The 16484-nt window shown below is 44.3% G+C and overlaps 1 protein-coding gene across 2 annotated transcripts in view; it reads left to right on the forward strand.

Annotated features, from left to right (window-relative positions):
* Positions 1-16484, forward strand: part of LOC126248542 (DNA-directed RNA polymerase I subunit RPA1) — a 346647-nt gene that overhangs the window by 22022 nt on the left and 308141 nt on the right. For both annotated transcript variants that reach the window (XM_049949615.1, XM_049949606.1), the window contains exon 3: positions 5591-5767. In XM_049949615.1, coding sequence (XP_049805572.1) covers positions 5591-5767 — 177 coding nt within the window. The remainder of the gene's footprint in view (positions 1-5590; positions 5768-16484) is intronic.

The following is a 16484-nucleotide window of genomic DNA, read 5'->3' on the forward strand; positions in this document are numbered from 1 at the left end:
ATCCCTCCTTGACTATGAGAGTCTGCTTTATGGTTCGGCGGTGCCCTCAGTGTTGCGTTTACTCGACCCAGTGCGCCACTGTGGCATTTGCCTAGCGACAGGAGCTTTTAGGATGAGTCCGATGACCAGCATCCTTGTAGAAGCCAGAGTGCCTCCATTGCAGGTTAGGCGTGCACAACTGCTGGCCAGTTACATAGCACACGTTCATAGTTCTCCTGCGCATCCGAATCACCCTCTCCTTTTCCCAACCACGGCAGTTCATCTCCCGCATTGGCGGGCCAGGTGAGGGCTTCCAATTGCAGTTCGTGTCCGATCTTTTCTTTCTGAACTGGAGTCCTTGCCTTTACCACCTATACTTGAGGTCCATCCACTTACACCTCCATGGTGTACACCTAGGCTACAGCTTCACATGGCCCTAAGGACTCAGTTAATCCCGTGGCTCTCCGCTGCCGCTTGACAAGTACCGAGGCCACGAAGTGGTTTACACCGACAGCTCAGTGGCTGACGTTCACGTCAGCGTCGCGTATGTCCGTAGGGGACTTACTGAACAGCATTCCTTGCCTGATGGCTGCAGTGTATTTAGTGCAGAGGTGGTGGCCATATCTCGTGCACTCCAGTATATCCTTTTATGCCCCAAGGAATCGTTTCTTCTGTGTACTGACTCGTTGAGCAGCCTAAAAGTTATCGATCAGTGCTACCCTCGCCATCCTTTGATGGCGTCCATCCAGGAGTCCACCTATGCCCTGGCCTGGTCCTGTCATTCAGTGGTGTTTGTGTGGACCCCAGGACATGTCGGCATCCCAGGCAACGAACTTGCTGACAGGCTGGCCAAACAGGCTTCGCGGAACCCGCTTATAGAGATGGGCATCTCTGAACCTGACTTGCATTCTGACCTACACTGTAGGGTTTTTCGACTTTGGGAGACAGAATGGCATAACAGTACACACAACGAACTGCATGTCACTAAGGAGACTATGAATGTGTGGAAGTCTTCCACGCAGGCCTCTCGCAGGGAATCAGTTGTCCTCTGCCGGCTCTGCATTGGCCATGCTTGGGTGACCCGCGGTTACCTCTTGCGCCGTGAAGACCCGCCTCTGCGTCGGTGCGGCGCCCGGTTGACAGTGGCCCCATATTCTGGTGCACTGTTCCACTTTGACTGCCCAGCGACAAAATCTTGGGTTACCAGACTCGTTGCTGCTAATGTTATCTGACAATGCCTTATTGGCTGATTTAGTTCTACGTTTTATTCGTGAGGGTGGGTTTTATCATTTGATCTAAGTTTTAGCACATGTCCTTTGTCCCTCTGTGTCCTCCATCCTAGTGCATTTAGGTTGGAGGTTATAATGTGTTGCAGAGTGGCTGGCTAAATACTTAATTGTTACATCTACATCTACATCCATACTCCGCAAGCCACCTGACGGTGTGTGGTGTAGGGTACCTTGAGTACCTCTATTGGTTCTCCCTTCGATTCCAATCTCGTATTGTTCGTGGAAAGAAGGATTGTTGCTATGCCTCTGTGTGGGCTCTAATCTCTCTGATTTTATCCTCATGGTCTCTTCGCGAGATATACGTAGGAGGGAGCAATATACTGCTTGACTCCTCGGTGAAGGTATGTTCTCGAAACTTCAACAAAACCCCATACCGAGCTACTGAGCTTCTCTCCTGCAGAGTCTTCCACTGGAGTTTATTTACCATCTCCGTAACGCTTTTGCGATTACTAAATGATCCTGTAACGAAGCGCGCTGCTCTCCATTGGATCTTCTCTATCTCTCTATCAACCCTATCTGGTACGGATCCCACACTGCTGAGCAGAATTCAAGCAGTGGGCGAAAAAGCGTGCTGTAACCTACGTCCTTTGTTTTCGGATTGCATTTCCTTAGGATTCTTCCAATGAGTCTCAGTCTGGCATCTGCTGTACCGACGATCAACTTCATATGATCATTCCATTTTAAATCACTCCTAATGCGTACTCCCAGATAATTTATGGAATTAACTGCTTCCAGTTGCTGACCTGCTATATTCTAGCTAAATGATAAGGGATCTTTCTTTCTATGTATTCGCAGCACATTACACTTGTCTACATTTAGATTCAATTGCCATTCCCTGCACCGTGCATCAATTCATTGCAGATCCTCCTGCATTTCAGTACAATATTCCATTTACAATAACAAATAACTTAAATTGGAACAATCACAAACAGATAATGTTGTGTGGAAAGCAAACTGAAGACTGCAATTTATCGGCAGAACACTTAGAAAGTGTAACAGGTCTACTAAAGAGACTGCTTATGCTTACTTGTCTGCCCTCTTCTGAAGTATTGCTGTTTGGCATGGGATTTATATCAGATAGGGTTGACGCAGAAACATCGAGAAAGCTCAAACAAGAGCAGCTCATTATGTATTATCGCAAAATAGGGAAAAGACTGCCATGCATATGATACACTAATTGGGGTGGCAGTCATGAAAATAAAGCCATTTTTCACTGCGACAGGATCTTCTCATGAAATTTCAATCACCAGCGTTTTCCTCAGAGTGTGAGAATATTTTGTTGACACCCACGTACATAGGGAGAAATTATTGTCATAATAAAATAAGAGAAATCAGAGCTTTCACGGAAAGATGTAAGTATTTGTTTTTTCGGTGCACTGTTCGAGAGTGGAACGGTAGAGATGCAGCTTAAAGGTAGTTCAGTGAACCCTCTGCAAGGAACTTAGTTGTGTATCGCAGAGTATTCGTGTAGATGTACATCTATATGAAAACACAATGAACGGATGTGCATTCATTTTCATCCCTCTGTCACTCCTGGTTCATTCCAGGAAAAGTGAAGGCTTTGTTATGTCTGGAACACTTACAGTTCCCTTGTTTAGTGACAAACCAGCACAACTTACACCATCAAACCTGTGCTATATATTGTTCATGTTTAGGTATATTTATTATTTTCGCGGTAATACTTCAATGTTTATTGTACAAAATGTTGTGTCCATAACAACAGGATGATTCTTGTATGAGCACGGTATGTTTATAACAGTGATTGTGGAAATAACATAAAATCAATTTCTTAAAATCTTCTGTAGGACCACCCAGACAGGAATTTCTATATTAATCAGGGTTGTTGAAATTTAACCCAATCCAAAAAAGCCATGATTTTTAAGTTAAAAAGATCCAACTATATTTAATTATGTTAATTTATTTAACATACAAAATATTACATAGTTAGCCTTAACACAGATTAACACATTTCAGTCGGGCCACAGTCCCTAGAAGTCATAAACTTTTTCAACATCTTTGTGTGGCTTCTGCTTATAAGATGAAGGATAAAGGAGATTCCCGTCTGTTTCAGAAATACTGTCATTGATTTCAAAACTACCATCGTCAATTTTGGAACTAGATTCTTTGAGCAGCACCAGAATTTCATCATTACTCGTGTATCCCCCCATTTTGCTACCAAACTTTTACAATAAAGACAGCAACAGAAGCACACTACAACAACGAATGTGTGGGAACTGATTGCGTGTGTGACATGTTTTGCAAGTAACTTAGCACTTCGTGTAAGCAGGAACATCCACCAAATGGCTCTCCGAAGTGCTAACGGAATCAACAATTAACGCCAAACTGTCACTATTCAGAAATAATACATTGTGAAATACTAATCAGGAAAGCTGTACTGTGAGATTCTTCGAGTTCTGACTGTTATAAAAATCACAGTGCAGCTGTAATCTCTTCAGGGAGCAACAAGGATGTGTTAAAAAGAGCCATTGTAGTTATTGAAGGCAACTATTTACAATCATGAGAATTTATCATTAATATTGTGTTTTAACTTTTCTTGCAGTATAAGAAACACAGTTAAATAACATGTAACTTGCAGGAAAAAAAAAACTTAAATGTGATGTAGAGTAATTATGACAGTAAAGTACAATTTAGTCCTTTTTAAAAGCACATAGGAATATGTAGGCATTCACTAAATTCTCTGCTATTTTCTCTGCTAAACTATATCTTAATGTTGACCAAAGAAGCCTGTAGTTGAAGAAGACTCACTAAATCAATGCAGTGCTGACAGGACAAGAAATATGGCTTTTTCACAAAAGTAATAAATCCTGTAGGTAAGTTGCCTTTTTTTCCATGTCCATTATGTTTCACCATTTGTTTAGATTGAACTGTGTTACGATTGTATCAGAAAACTAGTGGCAGGAGTATAATCAGAGTCAGCAATCCAAAAAGATGTAACACTTGCAATCCACTGTGGATGCACATCTGTGAGCCAGTTTTCCGCACTTTTTTCTTGTTCAGCAGTTAATCTTCTCCCTCTGAACCTAGGATCTAGCATATTAGCAAGATAGTGGACTGGTTCTAGCACTGGTTACTTTACTTTCTTATAGGTTTCCACATCCGGACTTTATAAAAGATTGATCCATAGTTCAAATGATTGTGGAATATTTGTGTTGTCTGCTTGAAAAAGGTCCAGGACTTTACAGCGCTCTGACAGTTGTCAAAGATGATGAGTGGCCTCTTTATATATTATAAAATTAGGCAAGATTTCGATTGTCTTAGAAGGGACTAATTCAAAGTGCTCTTTTACAATTTCTACACATTTAGAATAAAGTAGTTGTAAAAATGAGTTAATGTTTTGAATAAATTAATCATTTGAATTTAAACTGAACTGTTTGTCAGAACAAAAAAATGAGTAAAACCTCAACTTAACACCTTGTTTCTTTTTATTTATTTACTTTTTATTTAGAAAAAAGGATTTTTTTCAACCCTGATACTAATATGGATTGGGATCAAATCCCTTCGCTTGATGTAGTTGCTCTGTATACTTCACCTGAATTATCTGAGAAGCTACAAAGGGTTGCAGATGAGGAATCAAAATGAGTGTCAGATAATGATGAACTCAATTTTTGTCGATTTGTTTTGTGTAAAATTATATTTTCCTCTCTTATGTAGCCTTCAAGAAGAGAAGATGCAATCGTTGGACTTGTCTTATTTATGCAGCCTGTGAAGCACTTCACTGTAAACTCTTTTACTAAATTTTCCTTCTGACTTGTCAGCTAACACCATTTATTGCTCCCATTTTTTGTGGATTGTGTGGGCATGTTCATGAAGTACATTGTCAAAGTAAGAAGATAATGCCATTCAAAACTTAGTGAGAAGAGAAGAAATGGTTACCATAGGTGACATTGTGGAAGTATTATTTACAGAGTGCCTGCATAAGTTGATAATAGTTGATACTTACAATGCTGCCACAGCAGTCTTGTAGAAAGACTTTAGCTGCAGATGTACCTACTGCTGTTTACCTTAACCCCAACCACAGCTGCATGCGTGCATGATGACTCCTAACTTGTCAAGATATATGGGATGGTTAGTGGTGTTGCCTCTAGATTGTGGAGTCCTGGATTTGATTCTCTCTCTCTCTCTCTCTCTCTCTCTCTCTCTCTTCCTCTCTTCCTCTCTTCCTCTCTTCCTCTCTTCTGTAGCCTCCCTGTCACCACGAGAGAGAGAGAAAGAGAGAGAGAGAGGGGGGGGGCTGTGAAATGAAATTTTTGTGCTCTTTCGCTTAATTTTATATTGTATTTACTGATCTATTGTTATTACAGGTCCTGTACATGAGAAAGCCGGACCCTGTGCAACGTGCCTGAGAAATGTTTTCAACTGTCCAGGACATTTCGGTTATATAGAACTACCTTTGCCAGTAGTCAATCCATTGTTCAGCAAAATGATTTATCAAATTTTAAGAATGTCTTGTCTTTCATGCCATGCTCTTCAGATTCAAGGTTAGAAACTATAATTTCATTTTGGTATGTAATCATCTCTTATTATTCTGTAGAACTTCTTTGCATAAAATGGAACTGTTTGTAACTGGTGTTACATTTGGTAGGTGTTGAAGAGATTTGGTTTTGAGATATTAAAATATTTTGATTTTGGAAAGGACAATATTACTTGCTTTTGTTTCTCTAACATATAATTAGCTATATAAAGTAATTCAGTGAAAATATTTTTCTGTCTGCTTTGCTAGACCAAAGGCATCAACCATTCCTATCTTAAATTGTAAGAGCCAAGTGATATGTGAAGGCAAAGCTAATAATCTATAGGACATAAAATTATTACAAAGGTAAATGGAAAATTTCACTATGGCAGTAAAATATAATTTTATTCTTATTCTCCATTCAAGTGAATGGAACTTTCCCAGTGATTTACCACCAAAATGATTCCAATTGTGGTGTGTTACTATTGAAAGTCTGCCTAATACCTATCTGAGCTTTTGCTTTATTTTTTATGTCTTTCAAGGTTCAAAAATGATTAAGAACAAGGAGATACTAAAAGAATCACTAAATTATCAGGTTGCTACTAACCATAAAGAAGACACGTTAAGTTGCAGACAGGCACAATTAAAAGAAACTTAGATAAAGCTTTCAGCTGCAGCCTTCATCAGCAAAACACACACACACACACACACACACACACACACACCATTCATGCACACCTAATGCATATATGACTGCCAACTCCAGAATCATGGGTTGGAATGCAACTCTCAAGTGGATGCAAACAGAAATGTGGAGGGAGTGGGAAAGGGGGAGGGATAGTAGTATTGGATGGGGAGAGAGATCAACACTGTCTGGTGGAGTGTGCAGTGACTAGAATAGCAACAGGTGCAGTGTCAGGAGGTTGTGGGGCAGTGTGTTGGGAAAAAGGAGCGAAAAAGGAGAGGAGTGAGGAAAGACAGGTGGATGCATTGGCAGAGGGCAGCAAATAAACAGGATGGGAGACAAGAATGGGGAGGAGATGATAAGACAGATGGGGGTGGAAACTGTTGGAGGGTGTGGGGACGGTATGTTACTGTAGGTTCATGTTGGGATAATCACGGAACAGAGAATGTGTTGTAAGGGTAGCTCCCATCTGCACAGTTCAGGAGAGCTGATGCTGGAGGGAAGGATCCAGATGGCTTGGGTAGTGAAGCAGCCATTGAAATAAAGTCTGTTACATTCAGTTGCATGTTTTGCCACATGGTGGTCTACTTTGTTTTTGGCCACAGTTTGGCGGTGGCTGTTCATCCTGGTGGACAGCTGTTGGTAGTCAAACCAGTGTAAAAAGCTGTGCAATGATTGCAGGAGAACAGGCAAACGACATGGCACACTGGTGGCTCGGCCCCTGATGGGGTGGGATAAATCTATGACAGGACTGGAATAGGAAATGCTGGGTGGGTCGATTGGGAAGGCTTTGCACCTGGGTCATCCACAGGGATGTGATCCTTGTGGCAACGGGTTGGTATACAGAGTGGCTTAGGGATGGACTAGGATGTTGTGGAGGTTGGGTGGGCTTTGGAACACCACTTGGCAGGGGGGGAGTATCTCAAGTAGGATGTCGCTCATTTCAAGACGTGATAATAGATAATTAAAGCCCTGGTGAAGGATATGGTTAAATTGTTCCAGTTCTGGGTAATAAAGGGGACACTCCTTTGTGGGTGGTCCTAGGGGGTGGTGGGAGGCTTTTGAGGGTGTGAGGGGAATTGGCACAGGAGATCTGGTGGCAGACTAGATCTGGGGGATAGTGTCTGTCTGTGTAAGCATTGGTGAGACCCTCACCATACTGAGCAAGGGAATTCTTGTAACCACAAATATGCCGTCCACAGGTGGCCAGGCTGTATGGGAGGGATTTTTCTGTGTGAAAAGGATGGTAGCTGTTAATGCAGGTGCTGTTGGTGATTGGTGGGTTTAATGTAGACAGGTGCAGATGGAGCCATCAGGGAGAAGGATGTTAACAATTACGAAGATGGCACACTGGTTGACAAGGGCCACATGACGTGGATGAGAGAGAAAGTTTGGAGGTTGTGAAGGAACGAACATAGGTTGCCTTGGCCCTGAGTCCTGATCGTGAAGATATCATCCATGAATCGGAACCAGACTAGGGTTTTGGTAAGCTAGGGGAGTCTCCCCTAGATGGCCCATAAAAAGTATGGCCTAAGAGGGTGCCATGCGGGTGCTCATGGCTGTGTCTTGGATTTGTTTATATACTGTCCCTTCAAAGAAGCATTTGCAGGTTAGGATAAAAGTAGTAAAGTGTATGAGGAATGAGGTAGTAGGTTTGGAGTCTTAAGGATTTTGGGAAAGATAGTGTTTAACGGTGGTAAGAACACTGGCAAAAGGGATGTCGTGTATGAAGAGATGGCGCCAAAAATGATGATCCATGAGGTAAAGGGGGCGATGGTGGAGAGTCGGTGAAGGAAGTGATTGGTGTGTTTGATGTGGGAGGTTACATTGAGGGCAACTGGTTGCAGGTGTTGATCAATGAGGGCAGAAATTCTTTCAGTGAGGGCACAAAAATCAGCCACAATGGGTGTCCAGGATGTCAGATTTGTGGATTTTAGGGAGCATGTGGGAGGTGGGTGTGCGATGTGTCAGGAGTGAGGTGGATAATGGATCCTGGAGAGAGGTTCTGGGAAGGACCTAAGGCCTTAAGCATGGATCGGAGGTTGTGCTATCACTCTGGCAGTGTTACACCCCCTCCCCCCTCCCCCCTCCCCCCCCTCCTCCTCCTCCTCCAAGGGCTCACTTTTCTTTGGTGAGTTTGTGCTTACCCATCACTGGGCTCCAGCCTGTGCAGCATCTTTCCCCTTCCATGCTGCACGTCTGTCCTCCTGCTGTTCTTTTTCCCCTGCCTTGGGGAACATATTGGGGATATTTTTGGAAATGCGTTCTGATTTTTCAGTAGCCTGCCATCCGAACAGTCTTTCAACCGTTTTTTCTTTCGTTCTTTGTTCTCCATCAGCTTCCCTTCCTCTGCTTCGCCATTTGAGGTTCCTCTTTCTTTCTTCTTCCTCCCTATGTGCTCCGGAAAGCCAGCCTGTGCGTCCATCGTGTAACATGTGACTGGATAAGACATAATTTCCAGCAGGGGTCAACAGGCAGGGTTTGCACATACCCTGTGCTGCAGGCCAGGTCTAGGAATGATTGTCTGAGCTGTTACTTCTGAAAGTGCTAGTTGGCCCCTCTGCCAGGAGTGCAGGAGGTGTGAACAGTCACCTAAGTGGATGGGGGTGGGGGGGGGGGGGGCATTTGGAAGGAGTGCACCCTGCTGGCAATCATTTTCTCGCCATGAGCCAGTACGGAATGAGGGTAAAGATTCCACGACACTCCCAGCTGCACCTCGGTTTTTCGTTGTATCACATACTGAAGTAGATCAGTCTTTTGCTACGGTTAATCTGTTTTTTTATTCAGGAAGGTGTTGATGCATTTGCCGGCCCTGTGAAATCCTGCTCCTGTTTATGCAATGGCACTTTGCTTTTGCAGACTAATTGTGATCCTCAAGTGCAACAATTGCTTTCAGCCTTGCTCCTCCCCAGCTATCCTGTTCGTGTCGAGGCCTATCGAACACTGAATTCTTCCTGTGGTGTTATTTACACTAGGCTGCTCAATGGTCTGACTGAGGAAGAAATCCAAACATAGTCTCTGATTGGGGCATCACTGCAGTCCATCGGGTCATGAGAAAAGTTGATGCATCCTTAGTGCCTACATGCACTCTTTGTCTCATGTTTGATAGAGTAATGCTTAATCAGAGAGCAAAGGAGGCCATGAAGTTGTCATGGTCTGACTGTACATTTCGAACCTGATGGGCTGCTACCAGTGTCAACCGCACTCATATGCCCAGTCAAAACCCAGCCAAATGTGTTACTTGCAATGGGGATGCTCACGAGGGCAATTGGTCGCCTCCTCCTCCCCTCTGTATCAATTGCAATGGCAACCTTACAGCCTCATTCCAAAAACGTCCTGTGTATCTTGATGAGCGTGCTGTCCAGGAGATCTGGGTGAAGGAAATGTTGCCTTACCCTGTTACTCGCTAGTTATTGGATGGTTGAAAGCCCTGCGTTTTACCATCTGGCACTTAAGGCACCGTTCTTGCTACACCTCACTCTATGAAGGACACAACCTTTCAGACTTGTGACCTCTAACTCAGCACTGCAGTTGTAGAATCGCTCAGTGTCATGATAGTGTTCCCATCTTCTTCTCCAGCTGTGCAACAAGCCCCCTAATTGTGACCTCCGGCAGCTAAATTACCTGCTACACAACCGGCAGGTGAGAAAGGACACAAGGAATACTCCTACAAAGACTTTTTACGTCCCTCCAGCCAACAGACATCTAAGTCTTCATGTGCCAACCACAAAGGATCCAAGAAATCAAAAAAGGCAAATAGTCTTTTCCTTCGCCGACTCGGAGATACTCTTCAATAGTGTTGCCACATTATACCCTCACATGGTTAACCTCTGTTTCACCGGAGTGTACTGCCAACCGTTTTTGTGCCTTGGAATCCACAGGCCTACCCAGTGAGAATGCCAACTCCCCTTTTAGACCTCATGGAGCATGATACTCCGTACTCTGTGCGCTATAGCAGTGAGTCTTCAAAGGCTGGTACTCGCCAGCTTCTGGGATGAACCCTTCATTTTTCCCCCCTCGTCTTTCCCCATCATGACTCTCCTCCAATGGAATGTTCGCAGCATTAGATCCAACAAGGAGCAAATACGCCTGCTCTTGAAATTGCAGTGTCCACCTGTCTTTTGCCTCCAGCAAACAAAATTGCATCCTCGCAACCGCTTTGACCTCTTGCATTTCTTTCTGGTCTGCTTTGACCTACCCCCCAGAGGACGGCATTCCATGTCATGGGGGAGTCGGGCTGCTCATCTGGGATGACATTTATAGTCAAACCATCTCACCGAACACCTGGCTGCAAACTGTTGCAGTCCGAATTTTCCTTCCTCGCTTCACCTTTTCTCTTTGCAATTTCTACATCCTTCCGTCATTCGGTGTCACTAGAACAGATTTCCTCCAGCTTATTGGGCAACTCCCTCACCACTTTTTGTGGTGACTTCAACGCAAACCATCCTCTTTGCAGGTCTTCTGGATACTGCCTGAGAGATGCCCTCTTGGCTGAACTCAATTAATTAAATCTCATCTGCCTTAACACTGCATTCACAACACTTATACCCATTTGGGGCTTTCATTCTGCGCTGCCCAGCTTGCCCATTGTCTCTGAATGGTCCGTTCTCTCTGACACATACTCAAGTGACCATTTCCCCTGTGCTACCCGTTTACTGACTCCTGCCACACCCACATGTAAAGCCAATTGGCAGCTTTCAAAGACCAATTAGAGGCTATAATCCTGCCTGACGACCTTTGCCAAACAACATTTCCCCAGTTGTGATGGCCAGGTGGAGTAGCTCACAAACATTATCCTTACTGTCACAAAATGTTGCATTCCTCACACTTCACCTTTACCGCGCCGTGTTCCGGGCCTTGGTGGACTGAGGTGGGGCATGAAAATTTGCGTGTGGAGATGTGCTCTCCTTGTTTTTAACCATCATCCTACAGTGGTGAACTGCATTCATTATGAACAGTTGCCTGTGCAGTGTCATCGCATTCATCGAGGCAACCAAAAAGCTAGCTGGATTACATTTACTATTTTTTTTAACAGTTCCATTCCCTCTTCTGTCATGTGGGCCAGCCTCCAACGGATCTCTGGGACCAAGGTCCATCCCACACTTTCCAGCCTGACTGTAACAGATGATGTCATTGTGGACCCCATTGCTATCTCCCAACACCTTGGGCCACTGTTTTGCAGAGCTTTTGGCTCCATCCACTGTCACCCTGCCTTCCTCCATCCGAAATGACTCTAGGAGGCTTGGATGATATCAATCTCCTATGAGAATCGTGAATGCTACAATGCCGCCTTTACTATGCAAAAGCTAGATCATGCTCTCACTTGATCCTGATCTTCTGTCTCAGGGCTGGATGATGTTCATGTTCAGATGTTACAGCACCTTTCTCTTGTGGGCACCCACTTTCTCCTTCATAGGTACAATCACATCTGTGTGGATGGCATGTTTCTCAGACACTGGTGTGAAGCCACTGTCATACCCTTACCTAAGCCCAGTAAGTACAGAAACCTTCCTTCTAGTTGCCATTCCGTTTCTATTACCAGCTGTGTTTACAAGGTGACGGAACGTATGATTTGTGCCCGGCTGGTATGGTGGATTGAGTCTCACAATTTACTAACCACTGCACAGTGGATTTCAAGTGAACCGTTCTGCAGTTAACCCCCTCGTCAATTTGTCAAACCATGTCATGAGCGGTTTTCTGTGGAAATATCAGACTGTGGTCATGTTTTTTGATTTGGAGAGAGACTATGACACCTGCTGGAAGACTGGTATCCTCCGTACTACATGGGGTTTCCAATGCCGCGTGCCTGTTCCCTTCAGGAATTTTTAAAAGACAGAATTTTCAAGGTACATGTGGGTTCGGCCTGCCAAACACTTTTATCCAGGAAAATGGGGTGCCTCAGGGCTCCGTCCTGAGTGTCATCCTCATTGTTATCATCATTAACTGTATTATGGCCTGTCTCCTGATGGGCATCTCCAGCACCCTTTTCATTGACGAATTTGCAATCTATTGCAGTTCTCCACAGCCTTCTGTCCTTGAGTGGCATCTTTAGAGATGTCTTGGTTGCCTTTACTTGTGATGCATTGACAATGGATTTCGCATTTCCACTGTCAAAACCATTCGCATGAATTCCTTGCAGCACAGTGGGTTTCTTCCACAGTCAATACATTGTGGGCCTGTTGCTCCTGCATGCTGAAACTACGAAATTCCTGAGGTTTATGCTTGATAGGAACTTTCTTGGTCCTCTCACATGTCTTACCTGGCCGCCCACTGTAACCAGTCCGTCAGTGTCCTAATGTGTCCTCAGTGGTACTTCTTGGCAGCGGATCGGACCTCCCTCCTCCAATTGTACTGATCCCTTGTGCATTAAAAACTAGACTATGGGTGTTTCACTTATGCATCTGCACATCTGCCCATCTTATACCTTCTAAATACAATCCCACATCATGGAATCTGTTTGGACACTGGCACCATTTACACTAGCCTGGTTGAGAATCTCTTTGCAGAAGCTGCCAAACTACCATTGTCATACCAGCATGATGTTCTACTCAGCAGATATGCATGCCTTTTACCTGCCATGCCTGGCCATCCATCCTGTGCCTTCTCCTTTGACTCTTTTGACCACCAGAATGGGGCACGTTCCTCTTCTCTATTACCTCCTGAAGTTTGATTTTGACTCTCACTCTGGCAGCTTATCTTCATGGAACCTGCCACTTGCTTGATGGGTGTGAACCCTTCACCCCCTTTGCCTAATGCTGTGGCCTGTGTTCACCTTTTTCATTCACTTCATAAGGACACTATTCAAGACTTGATCTATTGCTGTAAGTTTCTCAACCTTTGCACCGAACTTCACGATAGTGCCTTTACATTCACTGATGGCTCTCAGACTGACCAAGGTGTTGTGTGTGCCTTTGTCATTGGCGCTGACCATTTTTGGTTCTGGCTTCCAGAACACTGCTCAGTATTTACAGCAGAGCTCTTCGCCTTTTATCAGGCCATGCAGTACATCCAGTGACACAGGCTTTTCAATTGTGTCCTTTGCTCCAATTCTCTCAGTGCCATTTAGAGCCTCCATGTGCTGTACACAGTCCATCCGAAAGTGGAATGGGTCCAAGAAAGCTCCACTTGCTCACACTTGGGGGAGCCACTGTGATGTTTATGTAGGTCATGGTCACCTTGGTCTGACAGGAAATGAGGCTGCTTCCAAGGCTGCAGTTGTCCTACCTCAGCTCGCAGGTTCTTCCATTCCTTCTGACAATGTCCATATTGCCATCTGTGAGCAGGTGGTGTCACTTTGGTATCACCCTTGGTCTGCCCTTCATGGGAACAGTCTCCGGGGAATTAAAACTCTTCCGGATGCTTGGCCAACCTCCTCTCAGCCCTTTCATCACGAGATCGCTTTAGCTAGGTTGCAAATAGGGAATTTTCATTTTAGCCATTGCTGTTTGTTAAGTGATGATCCCCTACCACTTCATGCTCATTGTCATCAGCCTTTGTTGGTTTCCCGACTGAATTATTGGCCTTTTAGCAAATGATGGACAGGTTGCTGACCATGTTTAGCTTTGTATCCATCGTAGCAATATGGCAAAGGATGTTTAATCTTTAGTTGTGGACCTCCATGGTCTCCATGCTGAATTTTGTGGACCTTCCTCCATGAGGAAGTCTTTCTTCTTAGTCCTCTTTCCTTCCATTGACTGGGCTTTCAACTTATATTTTGTCATAGTGTTCTAAGGTTCTGAAATGGATGCATATGACCTTAGTTGCTTTTGTGCCCTAAAACAAAACAAAACATACAATCTGGTGGAGTTTGTAGGTGGAGGAGTCGGATAATTGGTGGAGGCCTTCTGCCAGGTAGTCATTGTGATTTATAACAACAGTGTTGTTACCTATGTCTGCAGATAGGATGATTAGGTCAGGATTTGTTTTGAGGTTGTATATGGCTGTTCTTAACTCTACTGAAAGGTTTATGTTCTAAGGAAGGGGCCAGGGTGAAGGGTGGTGAGGCTAAATTGGAGGTAAGGAATTCCTGGAAGTGACCACAGGTGGTTAGGTGGTAGAGGGGGAGGATCATGGTTGAATAGTGGTGTGAACTGGCAGAGGCAGGGTTCAGTGTTGGAATTAGGGCAGTTTTAGTTGTAGGGATTGGCAGCAAAGTGCTTCCGATGCAGGCATTGGGAGAAGGAGAATGTCTTTGACAAGTCCAACATGGTTAAATTTGGGTGTATGGTTAAAGGTGAGACCTTTGGATAGCACTGAAACTTCTGTGGAGTTGAGGGTTTTGGTGGGAAGGTTAACAACAGTGTTACAGGAATGTTTTGGTTCTGGATTTGGTGGAGAGTTGGTAGGGAGTTCTGTGGGATGTGGCAAGTTGAAAAGGTCAGCTAGGAAGTTTTAGGTGCTATGAGGGGTTAGGGTGATGATCAAAAGTTTGTGTGGCATGGGCAGATGTGGAAAATAGAACGTTAAAGTACATCAGGATGAGGAATGAGGTGGGATCAATAGGAATAAACATAAATATGAATAAATATAATTACCACTATCATAGTTGAGAATCTGAGGCATCAGATGCTGCATCAATATAATTACATCCTGTTTCTCAAATGCTGTCTGAACCAGCTGCCAAAACCATAGAATCCCCCAAAACAGCATACCATAAAGATTACTTTCTGTGGATCCCCCACCCCTCCCCCTATCACATGTTCCCAGATTTGGCCAATCCCTGGCCCTCACAAATCTGGTACTGCAAACACACATCTCCATGGCACAGGCATCCCAGAACTACCTCTACTCCTTCTACAAGAAACTGCCACTATGCAGTCCTTACTCCATACAGCAGGTTTCTGAAATTTAATCCCTTGTTCTCCAGACACCACCTCCCTAAGTTATCGAACCTTTGACATCTTACTGCCACCATGGGGCACCACTATCCAACCCATATTTACCCATAGTGTTCCTACTCATCCACCTCTCATAGCAACTAAACTCTGTCTAGCTGACCTTTTCAACCTGCTGCATCCCCCAAAACTCCTTACCAACTCTCCACCAGATCCAGAGCCAAAACATTCCTGAAACACTGTTGTTAACCTTTCCTCCAAAACCGTCAATTCCCTAGAAGTTTCAGCACTATCCAAAGACCTCATCTTTAGCATTACAGTCAAATTTAAACACGCTGGACGTCTCAAAGACATACTCTCCTTCTCCCAGTCCTTGCTTTGGAAGCACTTCCTTGCTGCAAATTTCTTGGCAGTAAGCCACAGCCAATTATTTGACTCCTCTATTTATAAACTGTGCCAGAATGATCCCATCCCAGGAGTCCAACACAACATCCAATCCCTGCTTAAAGCCTTTGGCCCTTCCCAGAACCTCTCCCCTGAATCCATTTCCTTCTTCACACCTGTGACACCCCGAGCACCCACCTTTCACATGCTCTCCAAAATCCACAAACCCAACAATCCTGGATGCCCCACTGTGGCTAGTTATTGTACCTCCACTGAAAGAATTTAGGCCCTCATATACCAAAACCTCCATCCAGTTACCCTTAATGTAACCTTCCATGTCAAAGACACCAACTACTTCCTTTGCTGACCCTCCACCATCCCTACTCATGTACCTCGTGGATCACTATTTGTCACTGTTGACACCACCTCTCTGTACACACACAACATCCCTCATGCCCATGGTCTTACCGCCATTAAATACTACATTTCCCAATGTCCTCCAGGCTCCAAACCTACTACCTAATTCCTCATACACCTTAATAACTTTATCCTAACCCACAAATACTTCTTCTTTGAATGGGAGGTATATAAACAAATCCACGGTACAGCCATGGGCACCCACATGACATGCTCGTAGGCCAGCCTTTTTATGGGCCTTCAGAGACCACCTTAGCCTTCCAAAACAACAAACCCCTAGTGTGGTTCGGGTTCCGTGATGATATCTTTATGATCAGGACTCAGGGTCAAGAAACCCTATATTTGTTGCTTCACAATCTCATCACTTTATCTCCCATTTGTTTCACGTTGTCCATGTCAACCAGTCTGCCATCTTGGTAGATGTT

This window comes from Schistocerca nitens, chromosome 1 (genome assembly GCF_023898315.1).
Source record: "Schistocerca nitens isolate TAMUIC-IGC-003100 chromosome 1, iqSchNite1.1, whole genome shotgun sequence".
Lineage (NCBI taxonomy): Eukaryota > Metazoa > Arthropoda > Insecta > Orthoptera > Acrididae > Schistocerca > Schistocerca nitens.